This window comes from Anomaloglossus baeobatrachus, chromosome 7, assembly GCF_048569485.1.
Source record: "Anomaloglossus baeobatrachus isolate aAnoBae1 chromosome 7, aAnoBae1.hap1, whole genome shotgun sequence".
Taxonomy (NCBI): domain Eukaryota; kingdom Metazoa; phylum Chordata; class Amphibia; order Anura; family Aromobatidae; genus Anomaloglossus; species Anomaloglossus baeobatrachus.
In genome coordinates this window covers 72,887,766-72,909,824 of record NC_134359.1, presented here as the reverse complement: position 1 = coordinate 72,909,824, position 22,059 = coordinate 72,887,766, and the positions used below count along the sequence as shown (strand labels likewise).

The following is a 22,059-nucleotide window of genomic DNA, read 5'->3' as shown; positions in this document are numbered from 1 at the left end:
TGTTGCAGCAGTGCTGGGGCTATAAGACCAGGTGAGTGGGCGCGGCCCGGTCCTATACAGAACATTAGTCAGAATCAGACTCCTGAGACCAGGAACAGGACTCAGGGGAGCATGAGCGGGAATGGCAGGCGTGACCGGTGGACGCATAGACTGGACCAGTGAGTAAGGAGTGGTGCTGGGACACGGGGAGCGTGACAGCATGAATTAGAGGAGCAGGTGTTGCTACACCTCGTTGTGCCCACGTCATGCTCCAGCTCTGCCAAATTTTGTGGATCTTGACTGAAAATGGCATTAAAACACTTTGAAAACTCGCACAATTGTTGGGCAATCATTTTGTGAATTTTTAAAGTTTAAGCCAGAACATTGGCGTAAATGTGGCACCCCAGAGGTCCAGTTGCCACAGTAGCATTGCCCTCCTCACAGGGTTATGCCTGGAAGCAAGAAGGGGTCCCCCATGCTAGGTAGCACTAGCAGTCAACACTTTCCTGACTCGAGACCAGAAGGGGGAGCTCAAGAACCCGTTTTAAGGGGAGCTTCCCTTTACATTCTAGCCTGGGGGGAGGGATCAGAAACAGGGAAGAGGAAAGCAGAGCAGAATCAAGCAGACAGTCTCTGGAAAAAGAGCTTGGGGAGCGGAGCAGGAACAGAGCTTGTCCCAGATCAGTGTGCTAGGAACAGGACGCCGGAGTCGTTGGTTGTCTGGGTACTGAAGGCCCGGCAGCTGAATCCGGAGGGCAGGAGACTGCATGTCTTCTGGCCACACAAAACGCCCTGGGCACAGCAGCATACTAGAGCCCAGAGTCGCTACCAGAAGATTGGCACCTGTAAAAGGCTTGCGCTGCCTGCCATACGGGTGAGAAACAGTACCAACTCCAGGAAGAGGGCCGCAGCATAGCTTTAAGTAGCAGGGACCTACACATGACAGCGCAGAAGGAAGGCCTCCAAATCCACCTCGCAAGGTGGATCCCCAATTGCTTTAAGGCTGCGCATACCTCCGTTACCATACAAACTAGTTTCCTTGGCCTGCACTATTCACTACCAATTAAAAAGGTAACTACAGTTCCTGTGTCGTCCAGTTATTGGCTGCGTCTTCAGTCCTGCACCCCAATGTTAATTCCTCAATCATAGACTATACCGGTTGCCCTGGGGCCCTGTTCCACCTGTGAGCAACTGTAACATCATTGCTGCATCACCATCTGCCCCAACGGTTCCATCCAGCAGCGTCGGCCATACGTTGCCGAATACCACTGGTGGCGTCATGACTCATCCCCTGTAGATATCCCTAATTTAAACGACGCCACCAGGGTCACAGATTTGGGCCCTGCCGTCGTGACCTCCCAACAGAACTGGCCCGGGTGGGCATGTCATAAACACTTTGATGAATAAAGACTTTATTGTTTTAGGCATTTTTTGCCATTACCTTAACTAGGAAGTGGCTTACGGTGCTACAATGTGAGCCAAAATGTCATCAATATTTGGCACAATGGATGGCTTACGGTGCATCAGAATTATCAAGAAAAATGCATCACTGTGATAAATTTGGTGCATTGTAAGACTGTCTGGTCTGAGCTTATTCTGCCTAAAAAATATTTAATTTTAGAATACAAGACATTCTTTAAAGAAAAATAAATCTTTTTGTATGTTCCCCATACGGCCATTTATGAACTGCCCGGTGACTTCCTCTTATTTCTTCATTATGATGAACCTTTCATAATATCAATAAGCATAAATGATACTGACAAGTATAGTGCAGACTGAAATGAAATTCTGTGCTTACCAGTTTTCTAACCCCGGACCTCGAGAAAAAAATCACCAAATCACCAAATATTGTTTTATTGCTTGATGGCGAGTCACAAACATCTCTGTCTGATGTGTAATGACAGTTTCCTAAATTTGTCTGAAAAAAAAGAAAATAGCTAAAAAAAGCTAAAAAGCATGGCAGACAGCCGGATTACATGACGGCTTTGATTGCGCAGCTATTATGGAAAGTCAGTTCAGGAATATAGGACAGGATTTTTTTTTACCTTGACATCCAAAATATGAAACAATTTGAAGTCCCTCGGAGCAAATATGTTGGGTATCATGATCTGGAATGTAGTGTTAGATACAAGACTTGGCCCAGCATTGATCACCTTGAGAAAAAAAAAAAATCCATTAATCGCAGGATACCATATCAATCACCTGAAAACACAATTATATAGTGAAATATTTATTTCTTTATATCTCTATGACGTGAATTTCTTACATTGAATGTATATTCTACCGTCTCCTGGATACAAACTTTGCGCTCATCTTCAGGCGGTCCATACACAAAAGATATAGGTGATACATATCTAAGGACGAGAAAGAGAGGAGATTACTTATAATTACATTGAACTTAATCAAATTCTTTTCTTAACCAAAGAGAAAATGAATCTTCATCAAAAATACCTGACAAAAGTTAACTACATCCCATGGAATATATTTTGAAGAAACTTATAGGAAATGTCTCAAAAGAGAGAGTCCCTCATAGTGTCATCGCCTGGTTATATCAAGAATCACTGCTCCTATACAAAACGTGTGCACTAGATGTAAAGACAAGACAGTATGGCCACAAAAAGTACACTCAATTGCTTCTTTTTGATGTGATCAGATCACTCAATGACAGTTGAATTCCAATAAATCTAATATATAAAGCTGAGTGTATGTATGTATGTATGTATGTATATATGTGTGTATGTATGTATATATGTGTGTATGTATGTATATGTGTGTGTGTGTCCACTAAAGGAATCTGCACCGACGCATTTACAATCACAAAATTTTGCACAGACACCCCATTTGACTCAGGGAACATCATAGACTGTTTTGAGGGGAAATTTTAACCCTGCGCTTTACAGTTTTTCAACAAAAAAAATCACTTACTGACTGCTTGGATGTGTGAGGTAATATATTGGCTGTTTTCACACTTAGCCGGTATATTTGTTAGGTGGTTTATAGCAATCAACCATAGCTATGATTCTATTTTATTACAGGTCATTAATAGAAGCTGTGATTGGTTCCTATAGGCAACGAAGGACATTCTTAGGCATACTTTGCACACTACGAGATCGCAGGTGCAATGTCGGTGGGGTCAAATTGAAAGTGACGCACATCCGGCATCGCAGGCGATATCGTAGTGTGTAAAGCCTAGATGATACGATTAACGAGCGCAAAAGCGTCGTAATCGTATCATCGGTGTAGCATCGGCGTAATCCATAATTACGCTGACGCGACAGTCCGATGTTGTTCCTCGCTCCAGCAGCAGCACACATCGCTGTGTGTGAAGCCGCAGGAGCGAGGAACATCTCCTACCGGCGTCACCTTGGCTCCCGTAGGATATGCGGAAGGGAGAAGGTGGGCGGGATGTTTACATCCCCCTCATCTCCGCCCCTCCGCTCCTATTGGCCGCCTGCCGTGTGACGTCGCAGTGACGCCGTACGATCCGCCCCCTTAATAAGGAGGCAGGTCGCCGGCCAGAGCGACGTCCCAGGACAGGTGAGTCCATGTGAAGCTGCCGTAGCGATAATGTTCGCTATGGCAGCTATCACAAGGATATCGCAGCTGCGACGGGGGCGGGGACTATCGCGCTCGGCATCGCAGCATCGGTTTGCGATGTCGCAGCGTGCAAAGTACTCCTTAGTATAAGAAGCTTATGTGTGAGGTAATATGATTTTGGTGGTGAGAGGGAGAGTGGAAGAGAGTGGAAGAGTGGCAGAGAGAGAGAGCAGGAGAGAGTGGGAGAGTGGCAGAGAGGGAGAGCGGGAGAGAGTGAAAGAGTGGGAGAGTGGCAGAGAGGGAGAGTGGGAGAGAGTGGAAGAGTGGGAGAGTGGCAGAGAGGAAGAGTGGGAGAGAGTGGGAGAGTGGCAGAGAGGGAGAGAGTGGAAGAGTGGGAGAGAGACCAAGAGAGGGGAAGAGAGGAAGAGTGAGAGAGAGTGGGAGAGTGGCAGAGAGGGAGAGAGAGAAAGGAGAGAGTGGGAGAGTGGGAGAGAGACATAGAGAGTGGGAGAGAGACAGAGAGAGAGATAGAGAGAGGGAGAGTGGCAGAGAGGGAGAGAGGGAAAGAAGGAGAGAGTGGGAGAGAGTGGAAGATTGGGATAAAGACAGAGAGAAATGGAGAATGGCAGAGAGAGAGAGAGAAAGGAGAGAGTGGGAGAGTCGGAGAGAGACATAGAGAGTGGGAGAGAGACAGAGAGAGAGATAGAGAGAGGGAGAGTGGCAGAGAGGGAGAGAGAGAGAGAGAGACATTATTCCCTCAAGCCTCCCCATGCACATGCAGTCCTAAACCCAACATGCCTGATCCTCTTTTTAAACAATTATTAAACTGTTTCACTGATTTTTTAAAGTGGTTGTTACTTTTAACATTTTCTTGTACAATAGTGTTGCAGAGATCTGAATTACTTAATAGAGCTGTTGCTCACAGCCCTCAAGTCCAGGGCTGCCTCTCCTCTGCTTTGTTCATCAGCCAATTACTGGGTTCAGAGTCTACACACAGCATGAACTGCTGAGCCCAGTGATTGGCAGCAGTGGTGACAAGCACTGTAGATATGACATGACGGCTGCAGGTAGTCAACCAAAAATGAGAAGACACGAAGTGCAATAGGAAAAAATAAATAAATAAAAAGAATGCCCTTATTCAGATTGATGTCTGTGGATACATGGTGAGGTTTTAATATTAGAGAGTGTTAGGTACCGTCCCGATTTGGGTACACCTTGTCGCGGTGGGATGGTTTTTATCCTCTTTTGATCACAAATTGTGTTTCCTAAAGATCCTATGTTTATTTATATGCACTATTGAGTTTTATTTATTTACAGCAGGGTATATGTCCATACTATTTTTATCTTGAGTTTTGTTTGTTTAAAAGGGTTACCCACTACTTTTACATTGATGGCCTATCCTTAGGATGGGTCATCAATGGCTGATTGGCCGGGACCGACACCCTGCACCCCCACCAATCAGCTGCTGTCGGTGACGGTGGTGGCAGCAGGCAGCCAGAAATGCTCAGTTCCGGAGCTGCTCCGTCTTCTGTTAGTGGCCACGGCCATATACTGGAAATCCTTCTCCCATTCTAATCAATAGGAGGCGAATGTGCAGTACACAGTGGCGGCCACTATCAGAATATGGAGCAGCTCCGGAACTGAGCATTTATGGCTGCCGACGCTGGGACCAAGGGCAGCTGATCAGCGAGGGGTGCGGGGTGTCATACCTCGGCCGATCAAACATTGATGACCTATCCTAAAGATAGGACATCAATGTAAAGGTAGCGGACAACCTCTTTAACACTAGAAGTCCCAGAAATTTTGAGCTCCCCTCGGAAGTCCCGAAAGAGGGTCAAATGACCCTTAGTTCAACTGAATAGAACTATAGAACTAACTAGAAACTAAATGGCTAAACTCAATGGAAAACAACAACCTCCTGTGGTGCGACAGTAAAGGCCTTAATTACAGAACAAAAAACAGTGATTATAGGATGTTAGCTAAAATCCTTCAGGTCATTCGACCCATCTCTGGGTTCCAAAGGTAGAAATGTTAAATGACCCCTCTCTGGGACTTCTAGTGTTAATGGCCAGTATGAACATGCGCTTAAACTTTGCATGTATACCAACTCATGCTCATTCTTTTTTCTTTTACGAAGTGCAATAGCGTCTTATCCGGTAGAAAAATGATCTAGGTGAGAGGTATAAAAGCTGCTCACCTTCTGGGGTTGTTAAACCCCCAACTGAGGAATAAGCATAAACTGTTTAGTGCAGTACCATGTGGTTCATCAGAATGACAAAAAACGTAAAAAAACATGTAACTCACCCTGCGACATTGACATCGACTTCATATCTTGTGGGTATGGTGAAAACAGCTTCATTGTTCCATAAAGAGCTTTCATCCACCTCATTCTGACTGGTTTCAAAATAATTAACAAGCATTATTCTGGGTAATTAAAATAATGAGCGCCATGTACAAAATCTGTAGCATTTTACACTTCTCATTAATGTGATGTGTGATAAATAGCGATGCATTAGAGCTCTATGTCTGTGCTCCTCCTGAATAGCAATGTCGAATGCTTTACTCTCAAATCATTGGGAATTCTCACAGTTATCCTCATTATTGTAATAATAAATAATGCGAATGAGGCGGCAGCAATGACATATTTTGCAAATCATAAAATACAGATATTGTTTAATAGAATTTATATTATATAAATATTATACTTACCAGCCCACCGTTACATTGATGATAACATCTTCAGCCATGCTAAGGGAGCTTGAATCCAGCAAGAAGGAAAATTGTTGCTGTGGGTAAAAAATAATTAATTAAATAAATACAAACTAAAATTCGAATAAATTGAATGTATAAGCATTGTTTCTATATGTACACATCTTGTCACAGTTGTCTTCCTGTTTTTAGAGACTAGTGACAGCTTTCAGACTGCAGCCTCTCATCTCCATTTGGCTATCTACATTGAAATGTGGTTTTGTTTCTTTTTTGCACTGAAACGGTTAATGTCAGTTTTACTGCTGGCAGGTTCTCCAGCAGTTCCTTGCTGAGTGTTTCAGCTGCAGCAGCTTTGTAGCCATGCCCTTCAGGTTTAAATAGAAGCGTTATCCAGCAATCCTTGCTGAAGATACAAGTCCATTTGTATTCTGGCCCCCTTGGTGGAAGGAGCTGAGAAGGAGCATTCCAAAAGCCGATCTTTATCCTTTTGTGTTGCAGTTTTTCTCCTGTTTGTCTCCCTTACCCTCTTGTCTTAGTAGTGCAGTGGTGGGTTTAGTGAACCTCACCGACCCCTCACTAGCCAGGGCATCTATAGGGTTTCCGAGGAACTTGGTGACAGGTGCAAAGACTGTATAGGGACTGGCTAGGTTAGCAGGGATAGCTATAGGCGAGGATAGGAGGTGTCCCATCATTGTGTCCTTGATGCCCCCCCCCCCGTTTGTGGTGTTATTTTGGTGTTTTTTCCATTGTGCGCCAGATTTATTTTGGTCTGAATAAGTTCACCACGCTTGAAGTGTGACACCTTGAATTAACTAAGAAAAAAGCCTGCAAAAGACACAGTATTCTATTTTTCCATTTTTTTTGTTATTTAAACTTTGTCTTCATATATAGCATTAATATAATTTACTTTGCCATGTAATTTGGTTGCCAAAGTCCTTCTCTTTTCTAAGCTCCTTTGGAATAGATATTATGCTGGACACTTTAGCAATTAACTGGCTGCAAAACTCTAGTAGCTACGATCCGTCTGTGCCCTTTTGGTGAATTTTCGTCAAAAACACAGCGTCTTCCCTTTCCAGTAAAGGGGATTGGATTTATAGAAACCGCCTGCCCTCTTTGTTTCTTTCTTACTCAGTGTAAAATGTCCTGCGGTGCGTATTTCAAATCCGCAACATGTCGATTTCATGCAACGCCAAAAACTCAATGAAAGCCCATCGTAGGATCGTAGCCTTACTGTAGATACAGCTGAGTGAGGGCTCTGTCTGCGGTTGGGGCCTCAGCTAAGTTTCCAGGTGTCCATTGCATAGTGTATTCACAAGATCATCTAATTCTAAGTGTTATCCAATGACTCCTACCATGAATATGCAGGTTGATGACCAAGAATTAGCCCCTCAAAGGCTAATTGGAGTGGAGAGATTTGTGCGCAATCCACAAAACAAGTGGCATATACTTAATTTTATTTTATGTGTTACGGAATTATGTTTTTGTCATAAAATTTTTCTGATGCCGGTAAAAGGGGTTTTAGACCTTATTCACATGACCAACTCCAATTCTGCATCCCCAATAAATGGAACCATTAAAAATGAATGGCACACTGATGGTGTCTGTATACCTCTTTTAACAGAGCCCAATAGATTTTAATTGATAACCTGAAAAATCCATTGAAATTGCAATACCAAGAAGGCAAAAAATGTGAAAATCTCTTGATATATTCGGTATTGAGCATGAGTGTAACACCTTAGCTCCTATCAATTAAGTTATTAATAGTTGTTTGAGGAATATTGTGCCACACTCAATGAACTTGGACAAATCATCAAGATTCACTGCTAGCAGCCCTCTTTGCAATTGAAAACCAATGACGTTCCAGATGTGTTCAATGGGAGATAGGTATGAAGAAACTGTAGACCAATGTAGTACATTTAAGCCATGCAGCCTGCTCACAGTAAATGCCTGGCATTGTCATGTTGAAATATGGCTCACTGGATACTTTAGAGAAATGGCTGTACAACTGATTCCACGACATCAGAGGGGTCCAGTTCTGTACATAATGCCACCTCACACCATAATTTCACAAGTAGGACCAGAGGGATGTTCTTCCATCATGGTTTCTTTATGGTATTTCCCATGTGGTATACAGACCAATCTCCGACTATCATTGGATCGAAGATTAACTGCTCCAAAGGATAAATCTCAATTTCAGCCCCCATTGCCATTCTCCTCTTCAGTATGATAGCCTTTAAAATTATGACACGAGGTCAATGGAAGAACTCTAGCTGGACGTCTGGCTTGTAACCCAATGTCATGCAAACACTTTTTACTGGTTTGTACAGGTAGACAATGTTTTATGTCTTAAGTTTATTATGTGTTGTCCAACTTTATTTGTAATACAGAATGGATCAATCGTGGAACCACTGTCACGGCCATTTTTTCTAAAGAGTCCCAGGAGTAGTGTCTGTCGAGACAAGCTTAAAAAAAGAGAAGAATTTAGCTAACCAACTACATATCAACCATTGGTAGACACAGACAGAAGAGGGCCCTGTGCAAAAACAATATACGGGCCCTTTGGAGTCTAAGAGCTCATCATAATACACAATTCCACCTGCTATGGAGGTGTTAACGGGCCCCCAATACCACTTGATTCCCTGTGCATTGCACCAATGACACTTCCACCCCTGATGTCAACATTAAAACCTATAGATGCACACTTGAATAGCAAAAATGGATATTTCATTTAATCCACATTTGTTAATCTCCAAACTGGGATTATATATGTATATAAAAAGCACAAAGGGATATAAAAAGTTTTATTTTACGCTTCTGGTCGTGGAGTAAAAACAACATGTGTCAGAGTAAAAATGAGGAAATTAAGTTGAATCAATTTATTAGCAACTGAGAATTCTTTTTCTTTTTCCACATGTCTAGGCTGTAAAACATGCAAATAAATGCTTTATATTGTACCAATCCTTATCATAAAGTTTATGATTTGCAGCATGTAAATAATACTTTGATACCTCCAGTGATATCATGGTTCATGCTCCTCGGTGCATTCATGATGATCCTCCTCCTCCCTCCCTGACACTCCAGGGTGTGATTTTACTACGTGTGACCAATTTACAAATTCACACACACTGCTCCTATTGCCATTTTCAATCAATTTGCCACCTCTTCATCTAAAAAATGCTGATCATAAAAAATTGTGATGAAAGATAAACGTTGCAAAAAAAACCTCATGTTCTCCATCAATCAACCTCTGCATAAATGCCTAGAAAACCAGACAAGTTTATCATGTGAAAAGTGCATACCCAAATCTATTTTACCTTTCTGACCTAATTGCACACTTAATTAGTAAATTACTGTACCTATGGAAACTTACCCTTGAAAAAGAGTCCACATAGAGATGACCTACGTTGCAGTCCAGTCTTGTTAACTGATTCTCTTCATCATTTACTGCACAGTTTATCTGTTCCTGCTGGATGGGAAAGAAGAAAATAGTATTTCATGCCATAGAAAAATATTATTCAGCAAAATATCTACATGACTGAGTACCCAGGACTTGTGTTTAAGCGACTTTCATGAAAGATAAGTCGTGTCTAACCAACCTGTTGGGGTTCTATGAGGGGTAAGTGCAAACCTGGATATTGGTAATGCAGCTGATGTGATTTTTTTGGACTTTGCAAAGGCATTTGATACTGTACCACATAATAGCCTTATACTAAAGCTCCAGAAGCAAGGACTAGGGGAAACTATATGCAACTGGGTAAGGAATTGGCTAAAAGATGGAAAACAAAGAGTAGTCATATATGGTACATACTGTAAGTGGGCTATAGTCAGCAGTGGGGTGCCACAGGGATCTGTGCTAGGACCGATTCTTTGTAATCGCTTTATTAATGACTTTGTGGATGGGATTGATAGTAACGTGTCAGTATTTGCTGATGACACCAAACTATGTAGGATATTAAAAACTGACCTTGATAGTACAATATTACAAAAAGATCTGGATAAGATGTCAGAATGGGCAGATACTTGGCAAATGAGATTTAATGTTGAAAAATGTAAAGTAATGCACCTAGGACAGAGTAATCCTATAACTGCGTATACATTAAATGGAAGTAAACTCGGGACTACAGAACAGGAGAAGGACTTAAAGACCCGTTACACATAGCGATGTCATTAGAGATCGCTGAAACATCACAGGTTTTTTGACGTAACAGCAACCTCGCTAATGATCTCGTTACGTGTGACACATAGCAGTGACCACCCCCCCGCTGCAATAGCGCTGATCATACCTGAATGACCTGGTTAATTTTTTGATCATTGGTGTCCCACTGGGCAGCATGCATTGCTGTGTTTGACGCCATAACAAGGATGAGCGACCATGTTGGCACACCTGGGTGTAAACTCTACGCCTCTATCGAGGTCTGAGACGTCAGAATAGCTGCTGTGTAAAAGGGTCCCAACAACCGCCGAGGTCATTATACGGATCGCTGTATCGTTGCTGCGTCGTTAATTAGATCTGCCTGTTTGCTAGCTCACTGGCGACCATGTAGCGAAGTACCAGCGATCCTGACCAGGTTGTATCGTTGTCGGGATCGCTGGAACGTCGCTATGTGTAACTGGACCATTACTAATAGGCTGAGCAGCAGAACTCAATTTCAGGCAGCAGCTGCTAAAGCAAACAAGATTTTAGGGTGTATAAAAAGAGAGATTAGATCCTGTGATCCCAACGTATTGTTACCCCTCTATAAATCTCTTGTAAGGCCACATCTGGAATATGGGATCCAGTTTTGGCCTCCACATTTTAAAAAGGACATTCAGAAGTTAGAGTCAGTTCAAAGGCGGCTAACTAGACTACTACAAGAAATGGAAGGCCTCACATATGATGAGAGGTTGAAAAAGTTAGATATGTTTAGCTTAGAAAAAGACGTCTCAGAGGAGATCTCATTTATATGTATAAATACATGTGAGGTCAATATAAAGGACTGGCACATGACTTATTTCTTCCAAAGACAATACTAAGGACCAGGGGGCATTCACTGCAAGTGGAAGAAAAGCGATTCCGACAGCTAAATAGGAAAGGGCTCTTTACAGTTAGAGCAGTCAGACTGTGGAATGCCCTACCACAAGAGGTAGTAATGGCAGATACTATAACAGCTTTTAAAAAAGGGCTGGATGATTTCCTCACTACACACAACATTGTTGGTTATAAGTGACTTAGGGACAAAATGTATGATTGGTGGAGGAAGGAGGAACTAGATGGACCTAGGTCTTTTTTCAACCTATGTAATTATGTAACTTAAATAGGTGTAGACTACAATAGTCCCAATAGTTTAGCCTTAATGAGTGCTGTGGTACATTTCCTTGTTCATCTATTGGGCACAGTATCAGTCTTGGTTAATTTGGAAGACTAAAATTCCATAATTTCAGACAAATGTTTTCAGCTTTCTTGGGTAAAAAGATTATTGGGCTTGAAAAGAAGCCACAATAATGTAACCTAAAAAACTGCACAACACACTTAGTACTTATCTTTCCCTACTACTCTTAGATCTCCTTTAAAGGTTCTTCCCTGAATAATCTATGGATAATGTATATTATCAACAGTGACAAGAATGGATTTTAAGTGGTCTAACAAAATTTCACTTTTTGGAGTCTTGATTAGAGATGAGCGAACCTGAGGTTCAGTGTTCGGACTTTTGTTAATAAACAGAATTCGGGTTTGGAGTTAGAGTGCTTTATGTATGAACACCACTTGCGTGAACATCCCTGTGCTAGACTACGCTTGATGATCAGTCCAGTGCGAGCCACTTGCAGTGTTTAAATGGCTCGCAGTGGCAGCAACAACAACGTGATCGAATGTAATGTGCACCAAAAAAAATGGAAAAATCCCACCAACCTGTCCCCGGAAGTGTTCTGTTTATGGCTGGCTGCATGTGGGTGGAGACCCGAACTCCCCAATTAGTGACTTCCATTGAGGTTAGGGTCAAGTTTGGGTCCTAAACCAAACTTAACTTAAAGTTTAGCTGAACCTGCCAAGCTGAATTTCCATGGGTCTGCTCATCTCTAGTCATGATCTGCCAAAATTATTCAACATTGACAAATTCCCTACTTCTCTGGCACGGCCTCTCTGGTGCACCCTCACCAGTCACTGTATATTTATCTCTGCAAGAGTCAAGTGTTGTCCACTGTATGTGACCACTGCAGTCAATAGCTGACCTCAGTGGTCTTGGGCAATACACTACTGTGACTGCAGCGATGATAGATAGCGACACGTGACCTCTACACAAATGGAAACAAAGACTGTTGGGGAGCACAGGAAATGCATTGCTGAAGAAACGGGTAAGAAATGGTCCTTTTGTTAATTTATTCCATTTACTAAGTTTATTTTTGATCCATATACAGTCCCTGTGCCAAAAAATGTTGAACACAGATAGGACATCGATCAATGTAAGTGAATGGGGTAGTGATGAAAACTTCGCATACGCTACTCTGATCCTTGTTTTCCGATCAGACTCACCCATTAAACTCAAGGTTTACGTAAGAAAAAAACAAGACAAATACCATACGGACACCATTTGTTGGCATATGTTTTTATTTCACCTGTTCCATTTATTAATATAAGAAACTATATTTTACCTTGAATAATTTCTTAATTGGTTGATGTATAAAAACACGTCATAAGAATTTCAAACATTAAAAAGCTGACAGTTTTACATACTTTCGTCTGAACTTGGGCTACGTTTATTGTGGGCCATTCCCAGAAAACACTTTTAAACTTATAAAGACCTGCATGGAAATATAAAGATGGCTACCTGGTGGGGCTTTGACATGCCTCAAGTAACTGACTGATGTGCATTATTGAGTTTACAAGGGAAATGCAAGAAATATAGCATTAACCACATGAAGGTTGAATCACTAGAAACTTTCTTATTAGTGCTAATAGAAACCTTTCACCTCCAAGAATGGTATATCTGTGGGTAATTAGCATTTAAATCATGCCTGCCAGGATTATTGGAGCAGTGGCAACAGGGAAAAATTAACTTATGTTATCCCTGTGGTCACTCATCACTGGTGACTACACAGGGGGTGTGCTATAATCAGTCCCTGGTATGTTTATTGACCACCTGCTGTGCACACACACCTTGCACATACACATTGCAGAGCAGTCTGTCACTCAATATATCAGGGAGAGATTACTGCTGAGCTCACTGTATAGTCAGCAGTCACTGTAATCACTCCCTGCAATGCTGTGATGACAAGAGACGTGCAGCTGCAGGGAGAATATAAATTCATTTTTTCCCTTTAGCCGCTGCTCCAGTAGGCAGCCGGATATGATTCAAATGCTACATACGTGCTGATTACCCCTATATTCACAGGTAAATAGTATTTTTGGTGGAGTCACGTTCCCTTTAAAGATAAACTTAAATCCTTTATTACTTACTTGTTATAACACTCTATGAAAACCCAAACACATATATAGACAAAAACACATTTAACAAATTGCACTGCAATGTTTGTGCCCATGGCTCACTATGCACAAGAATATATAAAGAAACAGATAAGATCCACATTGTATATATAGACAAATCTAGGCCAAGTTATATAGCTAGTGTGAATACGAGGACGGCTTGTCTTCACACTATCTGTAATACTTGGCCTAGATTTGTCTATGTCTACAATGTGGATCTGATCTGCTTATTTATATATTCTTTTGCTTATTGAGCCATGGACACAAAAATCACAGTGTGCATGATTGTGTAAATGAAGAGATATGAGTAGACGATTGCTAAGTCTTTCTAAATGTATTCTTCTGTGACAATCACCCTTATTGAAACACAATTATTTATTTTTCTTAAAATTCGGTTACATGGGGTTCTAGGAAGCAGATTTTTTTTTCAGAGCTTTTTCCTTTAATCCGTACCCCAAAATAAACCAGCACAAAGAATTGATTAAACAAAAACTCCACATTTCTAGACATATCTGAGTTATACACATACAAATATAAGTCAGAGAAGATCGTTACTCAGGTGGGAGCTATATATTTAGTAGTATGATCTATACCATGGGTTTCAACCACATGGCCTGTGGACCGACCACATGTGGCCCCTAAGGCTGCTCAATTTTTTTATTATTATTATTATTATTATTATAGCGCCATCAATTCCATGGCGCTTTACATGTGAAAGGGGTATACATAATAGGGCAAGTACAATAATGCTCAATGCAGCCTACAGGCACTGTAGACACGAAGACATTCTCAGTGCAGTCCAAGTGGTCACCAACATCCTCACTTTATTTCAGTTGAATGTAAGTCCTTGGACGCACATTCAATTAAAATGTATTGCCACGCAGAGACAAGCTCTCCATCCCGCAATATCAACTAATCAGAGGTCAGAATCTGGCATCGGCATAGCGGTACAATGGCATATGACATTACTACCATAGGCTGGCATATCAACGTCAAATGTTGGCATTCACATTGCGGTGCAAAGAGCTTGTCTCTGTGCAGCAATACATTTCAATTGAATGTGCGTCCAAGGATGCATATTAAATTTGAATAAAGTGGTGATATCGGCGCCCCCCTGGACCAGACCGTGATCGTCAAGGGGTCTACGGTGCCTGTAGGCCACATGTGTAGAAAAGAAGATGCCGAGGGAATGGAGGACAGGTGAGATTTTTTTTTTTAATGTGTATGTGAAGAACAGCACAAAAAGAGACATTACTACACGATGAGGACCAGGATGAGGCATTATTACAAAGTGGGGACCAGGATGGAGCATTACTACATGATGAGGACCAGGATGGGACATTACTACATGATGAGGACCAGGATGGGGCATTACTACATGATGAGGACCAGGATGGGGCATTACTGCAAGATGGGGACAGGATGGGATATTACTACAAGATGTGGACCCGGATGAGGGCATTGCTACAAGAAAGGGACCAGGTAGTGACATTATTACAAGATGAGGACCAGGAAAGGACATTATTACCAGATGAGGACCTTGATGGGACATTATTACAAGATGGGGACCAGGTTGTGACATTATTACAAGATGGGGACCAGGAAAGGACATTATTACCTGATGAGGACCTTGATGGGACATTATTACAAGATGAGGACCAGGTAGTGACATTATTACAAGATGGGGACCAGGTTGTGACATTATTACAAGATGAGGACCAGGAAAGGACATTATTACCAGATGAGGACCTCGATGGGACATTATTACAAGATGGGGACCAGGTTGTGACATTATTACAAGATGGGGACCAGGTTGTGAAATTATTACATGATGAAGACCAGGAAGGGACATTATTACAAACTGAGGACCAGGATGGGTTATTACTACAAGATGGGGACCAGGATGAGGGCACTGCTACAAGATGAGAACCAGGTAGTGACATTATTACAAGATGAGGACCAGGTAGTGACATTATTACAAGATGAGGACTAGGAAGGGACATTATTACAAGATGAGGATCAGGATGGGGTATTACTACAAGATAGGGACCAGATTGTGACATTATTACAAGATGAGGACCAGGATGGGGCATTAGTGCAACATGAGGACCATTATTGGGACATTACTACAGGATGGGGACCAGGATGGGACATTACTACAAGATGAGAACCAGGATGCGGCATTAATACCAGATAAGTACCAGGTTGTGACATTATTACAAGATGAGGACCAGGATGGAGAATTGCTACAAGCTGAGAACCAGGATAGGTTATTACTGCAAGATAAGGTCCATTATTGGGACATTACTACAAAATGAGGACCAGGATGGGACATTACTACAAGATGGGGACCAGGATGTGGACATTATTATAAGATGAAGTCCAGTATGGGAACATAACTATAAAATGTGGACCAGGATGGGGACATTACAACAAGATGTTGATCAGAATTACTATATGGTGCTAGTGGTAAGACAATATTACTTAAGATAATTAATTGGAGGGAAACATTGTAAAAATGTAAACAAAAATTGTAAAAATAAAAATGAAAAAATCCAAAAACAAAATAAAGCATGAAAAAATATTTGGCCACTAAAAAATGCTGTTTCATATATAAACTACAGTAAACAAAAAAATTGCACATTTCCTATTGCCACATCCGTAACAACCAAAGCTATAAAACTGTACGATAGGCCATACAATGAATGCCATTTTAAAAAATAAAATGATCTGGACAAAAATAGAAAAAAAATGATCAAAAGGCATTTAGAAAAAAAAATATATCACTAAAGATGTCACATAGGTCTGCAAAGAATGGGCCCCCAAAACTCAAATATTTCTATGTGCGACCTATATACTCAGCTGAGTTTGAGACCCCTGATCTATGCCCCATGCTTAGACAACTTCTGAAGTTTATGGCATTAAGGATTTCTGTCTTTCTCACCTGTTAAACTATTCAGCCTGATTGCCAGTGTTATTATTAATGAAGGCCTGAACATGGTCAGGTAGCAGCTATCACAGCAGAAATGTCATTTTTAGCACGTAGTAATGCAGCAGAGAGTATTACCTGATCCAGAACTTTGATGAAATAGATGCCTTTAGGAAGTCTCATGTGTAGCGTGGATTGATAGGCATCGTCCCCTGCATTGTACAGGGACATTTCTATCATTACGGTTTTCGTGCCTCCAACAACAAGATGTGTTTTGTTTTCCGATGATCTGCAATGGAACATAAAAACTCAGAATACTGTAAGAAAGATAATAGACTGAGGTCATGCTAATATAAGTGCTGTACAAGATGGGTGGGTCATGAGTCCTGACACAAGGGATTTGCCTGCCCAAGGCCCAAAGACAAGAGGCACTGGGACAGACACGTCTTTTTATTGAGGTGTGCAGAATTACAGATCTTATTTTTGACACACAAGATACCAGAAAGAGGATATATTACTACAAAAGTCATAAACCTTTTGAAGACCGTGTGCCGGCACAGGCAGCTCAATGGAGTGACATTACTGTGCCTGCAACATCACAAGACTCAGGTATTGCAGACCATTACCTAATGGACAGCCTGTGGTCTACAAAATGGAGAATGGTGGGGTAGAGAGCCTATGGCTCCCAGCTTTGCCACAGCATCCAACTGTATCTGTTCACTATGAGCTACAATGTGAGATGGCGAGTTATCCTTCAATGGAAGTCTTCAGAGGTTGGACAGGCATCTATCTGAGATGGTTAGGGCATTGAGTCGGGGGTGGACATGATGACCCTGGAGGTCACTTCCAACTCTAAAGGTTGCTTTACACGCAGCGACATCGCTAGCGATGTCACTCATGAAAGCACCCGCCCCCGTCGTTTATGCGTCATGGGCAAATCGCTGCCCATGGCGCACAAAATCGCTAGTAACTGTTACACAGACTTAGACTTAGCTTCCTAGCGACGTCGCTGTGGGCGGCGAACTGCCTCTTTTCCAAGGGGGCGGTTCGTGCGGCGTCACAGCGAAGTCACACGGCAGGCGTCCAATAGAAGCGGAGGGGCGGAGAGAAGCCGCATGGAAGACATGCCCACCTCGTTGCCTGAGGACGCAGGTACGGTGTTGTTCGTCGTTCCTGCGGTGTCACACGTAGCGATGTGTGCTGCCTCAGGATCGACGAACAACCTACGTCCTGAAAAAGCAACATTTTGAAAATGAACGAAGTGTTAATGATCAGCGATTAGGTGAGTATTTCTGATCATTAGCGGTCGCTCGTACGTTTCACATGCAACCACGTTGTTAACGAAGCCGGATGTGCGTCATGAGTTCCGTGACCCCAACTACATCTCGTTAGCGATGTCGTTGCTTGTAACAGGGCCTTAACATTCTATGTTTGTAATCCAGTTCAAAATGATGCCCAACAGGAGATATGGCGCACCAGTCAAGATGTCCTCAACATGTGCACTGCCTTGGATCTTTAATTCTACAGCTACTTTCTTTTTAATTTGTTTATTTGAATTGCCTATATTACACCATTAATTTCCCAGCTTTACAGACATCATAACCACAGACCCCAATGGGGCTCACAAATTAAAGTCCCTATCAGTATGTCTTTTTAGTGCAGAAGGACACCTGGGAACCTGGAGGAAACCCACGCAAACAAGGGGAGAACATACAAACTCCTTGCGGATATTGTCCTAGGTGGAACATGAACCGATGACCCCAGCGCATGAATGTACAGTATGTATCATATATTTATAAATGTACTAAATCTGGAAATAGGTGTAATATCTCTTTAAATCATCTACAGAGAGAATGAAATACCAGCACGTTTGGTTGGAAACATGAATACAGATGTATTTAATTCATTTTAATACAGTAACAATCAGGGGAAAAAATCATGCAAATAAAAATGACATTTATAGAATGATCTGGCACAAAACCAAGCCATTACTCATTGTACACCTTAGGGACAGAAGCTGGCACAGACATAAGCAACAGAAGGTAAAAGCACTGCATAAACAGCTAGGTTCCACAACAACAGCAAATTAGAGAGAAACATATTGCTAGCACTGTAGCAATTAAATTTCAGATTTTTTTGTTGTTGTTAGTCCTGGTGCTAATTTATATATATTTATTGAATTAAAGCTTTGTACTGAGAATGGGAAAATAACCTTTCCAAATAATAGGATCTATTTACCTACAGGAACGTATTATTTTTTAAAGTTAGCTTTCTTTGAAGTTTTAAGTGCATTTCTTCTTATGAATACAAAGCATTTTATGTAATGAGATGATTCCGGATTACAATATGCAGAATTTTCAAAAGTATTCAACCCCCAAAAAGGCAATACACAAATGCCATCTGTGTTGCTGATGTTAAAGAATATGGACTCGTGATTTCAGCCTAAAGGGGGCTTTACATGCTGCGACATCGCTAATGCGGAGTCGTTGGGGTCACGGAATTTGTGACGTACATCCGGCCACATTAGCGATGCCGTTGCGTGTGACACCGATAAGCGATTTTGCATTGTTGCAAAAACGTGCAAAATCGCTAATCGGCGACATGGGGGTCCATTCTTAAAAATCGTTACTGCAGCAGTAACGAAGTTGTTCCTCGTTCCTGCGGCAGCACACATCGCTGCGTGTGACGCCGCAGGAACGAGGAAGCTCCCCTTACCTGTCTCCCGGCTGCTATGCAGAAGGAAGGAGGTGGGCGGGATGTTACGTCCCGCTCATCTCCGCCCCTCCGCTGCTATTGGACGGCGGTTCAGTGACGCTTCAGTGACGTCGCTGTGACGCCGCACGGACCGTCCCCTTAGAAAGGAGGCGGTTCGCCGGTCACAGCGACGTCGCCGGACAGGTAAGTATGTGTGACGGCTCTGGGCGATGTTGTGCGGCACGGGCAGCAATTTGCCTGTGTCGTGCAACAGATGGGGGCAGGTACCCACACTAGCGATATCAGGACCGATATCGCAGTGTGTAAAGTAGCCTTAAGTCGGTATTTCTATCGAAATTCATAAGCTTTTTTATGCTTAATTGTAAATTATTTGAGTTGCTGGATACGAGGGTCAGAGCTAGGATGGCTAGGGTGCTATCATGCGAGTCTAGATAGCCAAGGAAATATTTTGCACTGTGTAGTAGTTGCAATGCGAATGAAGATGGAATCAATATCTCGTGGGTCAGCTGGTTGGCACATGAAAAACTTTCACTCCAATACAATGGTTTAAATTCAAAACTGGCTACAATTAGCTGAAGGACGCAGTCAAGCGGCCATACGACTCGTCTGAGGATTGCATAGCAATGCTTAGGCTGGCCACGGGTCTCCTGAGCCAAACATGATAGGTGCATAGAAATACATGCTGTCCCACTCGAGTCAGGAGAACAGTTGACCAGGCTGAGCATTGCGATGTGATTCTCACATGAGTCATACAGCCACGTCACTGCACCCTTAAGCTTGTTGTAGCCAGTTTTGAATCTAATCCACTGTGTTCAAGATATTTGTGTGCCAACATACTAACCCAAAAGATGTTGATTCCAAAAGTCGTGTTCTTTGTGTGCCAACCAATTAACCCAAAAGATATTGATTCCAAAAGTTGTTCTTTGTGTGCCAACCAACTAACCCAAAAGATGTTGATTCCAAGAGTTGTGCACTTCGCGTGCCAACCAACTAACCCAAAAGATGTTGATTCCAAGAGTTGTGTTCTTTGTGTGCCAAGCAGCTAATCCAAAAGATGTTTATTACAAAAGTTGTGTTCTTCATATGCTAACCAACTAACCCCAAAGATATTGATTCCAAGAGTTGTGTTTTTCACGTGGCATCCAACTAACTCAAAGGATGTTGATTCTAAGAATTGTGTTGTTTGTGTGCCAACCAACTAACCCAAAGATATTGATTCCAAGAGTTGTATTCTTCGTGTGCCAAGTAACTCAAAGATATTGATTCCAAGGGTTGTGTTCTGTATGTGCCAACTAACTAACCCAAAGATATTAATTCCAAGAGTCGTGTTCTTCGTGTGCCAACTAACTAACCCAAAGATATTAACTCCAAGAGTTGTGTTCTTCATGTGCCAACTAACTAACCCAAAGATATTGATTCCAAGAGTTGTGTTCTTCGTGTGCCAACCAACTACCCCAAAGATATTGATTCCAAGGGTTGTGTTCTTTATGTGAAAACCAGCAAATCAAAAGATGTTGATTCCAAGAGTTGTGCACTTCGCGTGCCATCCAACTAACCCAAAAGATGTTTATTACAAAAGTTGTGTTCTTCATATGCTAACCAACTAACTCAAAAGATATTGATTCCAAGAGTTGTATTTTTCATGTGGCATCCAACTAACTCAAAGAATGTTGATTCTAAGAATTGTGTTATTTGTGTGCCAACCAACTAACCCAAAGATATTGATTCCAAGAGTTGTGTTCTTTGTGTGCCAACCAGCTAATCCAAAAGAAGTTTATTACTAAAGTTGTGTTCTTCATATGCTAACCAACTAACCCAAAAGATATTGATTCCAAGAGTTGTATTTTTCACGTGGCATCCAACTAACTCAAAGGATGTTGATTCTAAGAATTGTGTTGTTTGTGTGCCAACCAACTAACCCAACGATATTGATTCCAAGAGTTGTGTTCTTCGTGTGCCAACCAACTAACCCAAAGATATTGATTCCAAGGGTTGTGTTCTTTATGTGCCAACCAGCAAATCAAAAGATGTTGATTCCAAGAGTTAACTGAGCCTCACAATAACGTTCGTAATTTTTATACCAGAAGAATCACATGAACTCATCGCAAGAACTTAATCTGCTATTAATCTTCTATAGTGATCTAGATAAAATTATTTAAAAATAGTATAATCATTAGTTGAGCTCACATTGTGAATATGACTGCAATGTCTTAGCGTATATTGATCCAATACAGTCTCTATTAAACAGTGATAAAATAGTCCTTCTCATAATCCACCTCCACGTGATCAATTTGTGCTCTACAATTCTTTATCTAACCTAACTGGCTAATACTCTACCCTTAGGGAGATAAACATGAGCAGTTCTCTGCCTTTGCCTAAGGGGTGCTTCACACACAGCGAGCTCGCTGCCGAGATCGCTGCTGAGTCACGCTTTTTGTGACGCAGCAGTGACCTCATTAGCGATCTCGCTGTGTGTGACAATGAGCAGCGATCTGGCCCCTGCTGCGAGATCGCTGCTCGTTACACACAGCCCTGGTTCGTTTTCTTCAAAGCCGCTCTCCTGCTGTGACACACAGATCGCTGTGTGGGACAGCAAGAGAGCGACAAATGAAGCGAGCAGGGAGCAGGAGCCGGCGTCTGACAGCTGAGGTAAGCTGTATCCAAGATAAACATCGGGTAACCAAGGTGGTTACCCGATATTTACCTTAGTTACCAGCCTCCGCAGCTCTCA

General features: G+C 42.0%; 1 protein-coding gene across 1 annotated transcript in view; it reads right to left on the bottom strand.

The window, feature by feature from the left end:
• ITGA4 (integrin subunit alpha 4) overlaps positions 1 to 22,059 on the bottom strand; it is a 213,749-nt gene that overhangs the window by 13,533 nt on the left and 178,157 nt on the right. Inside the window, exons 18-24 of the mRNA XM_075317408.1 lie at positions 16,752 to 16,902; positions 9,596 to 9,691; positions 6,226 to 6,302; positions 5,821 to 5,910; positions 2,246 to 2,333; positions 2,025 to 2,132; positions 1,778 to 1,897 (exon numbers count right to left, since the gene is read on the bottom strand). Of these exons, the coding sequence (XP_075173523.1) occupies positions 1,778 to 1,897; positions 2,025 to 2,132; positions 2,246 to 2,333; positions 5,821 to 5,910; positions 6,226 to 6,302; positions 9,596 to 9,691; positions 16,752 to 16,902 (730 nt within the window). The remainder of the gene's footprint in view (positions 1 to 1,777; positions 1,898 to 2,024; positions 2,133 to 2,245; positions 2,334 to 5,820; positions 5,911 to 6,225; positions 6,303 to 9,595; positions 9,692 to 16,751; positions 16,903 to 22,059) is intronic.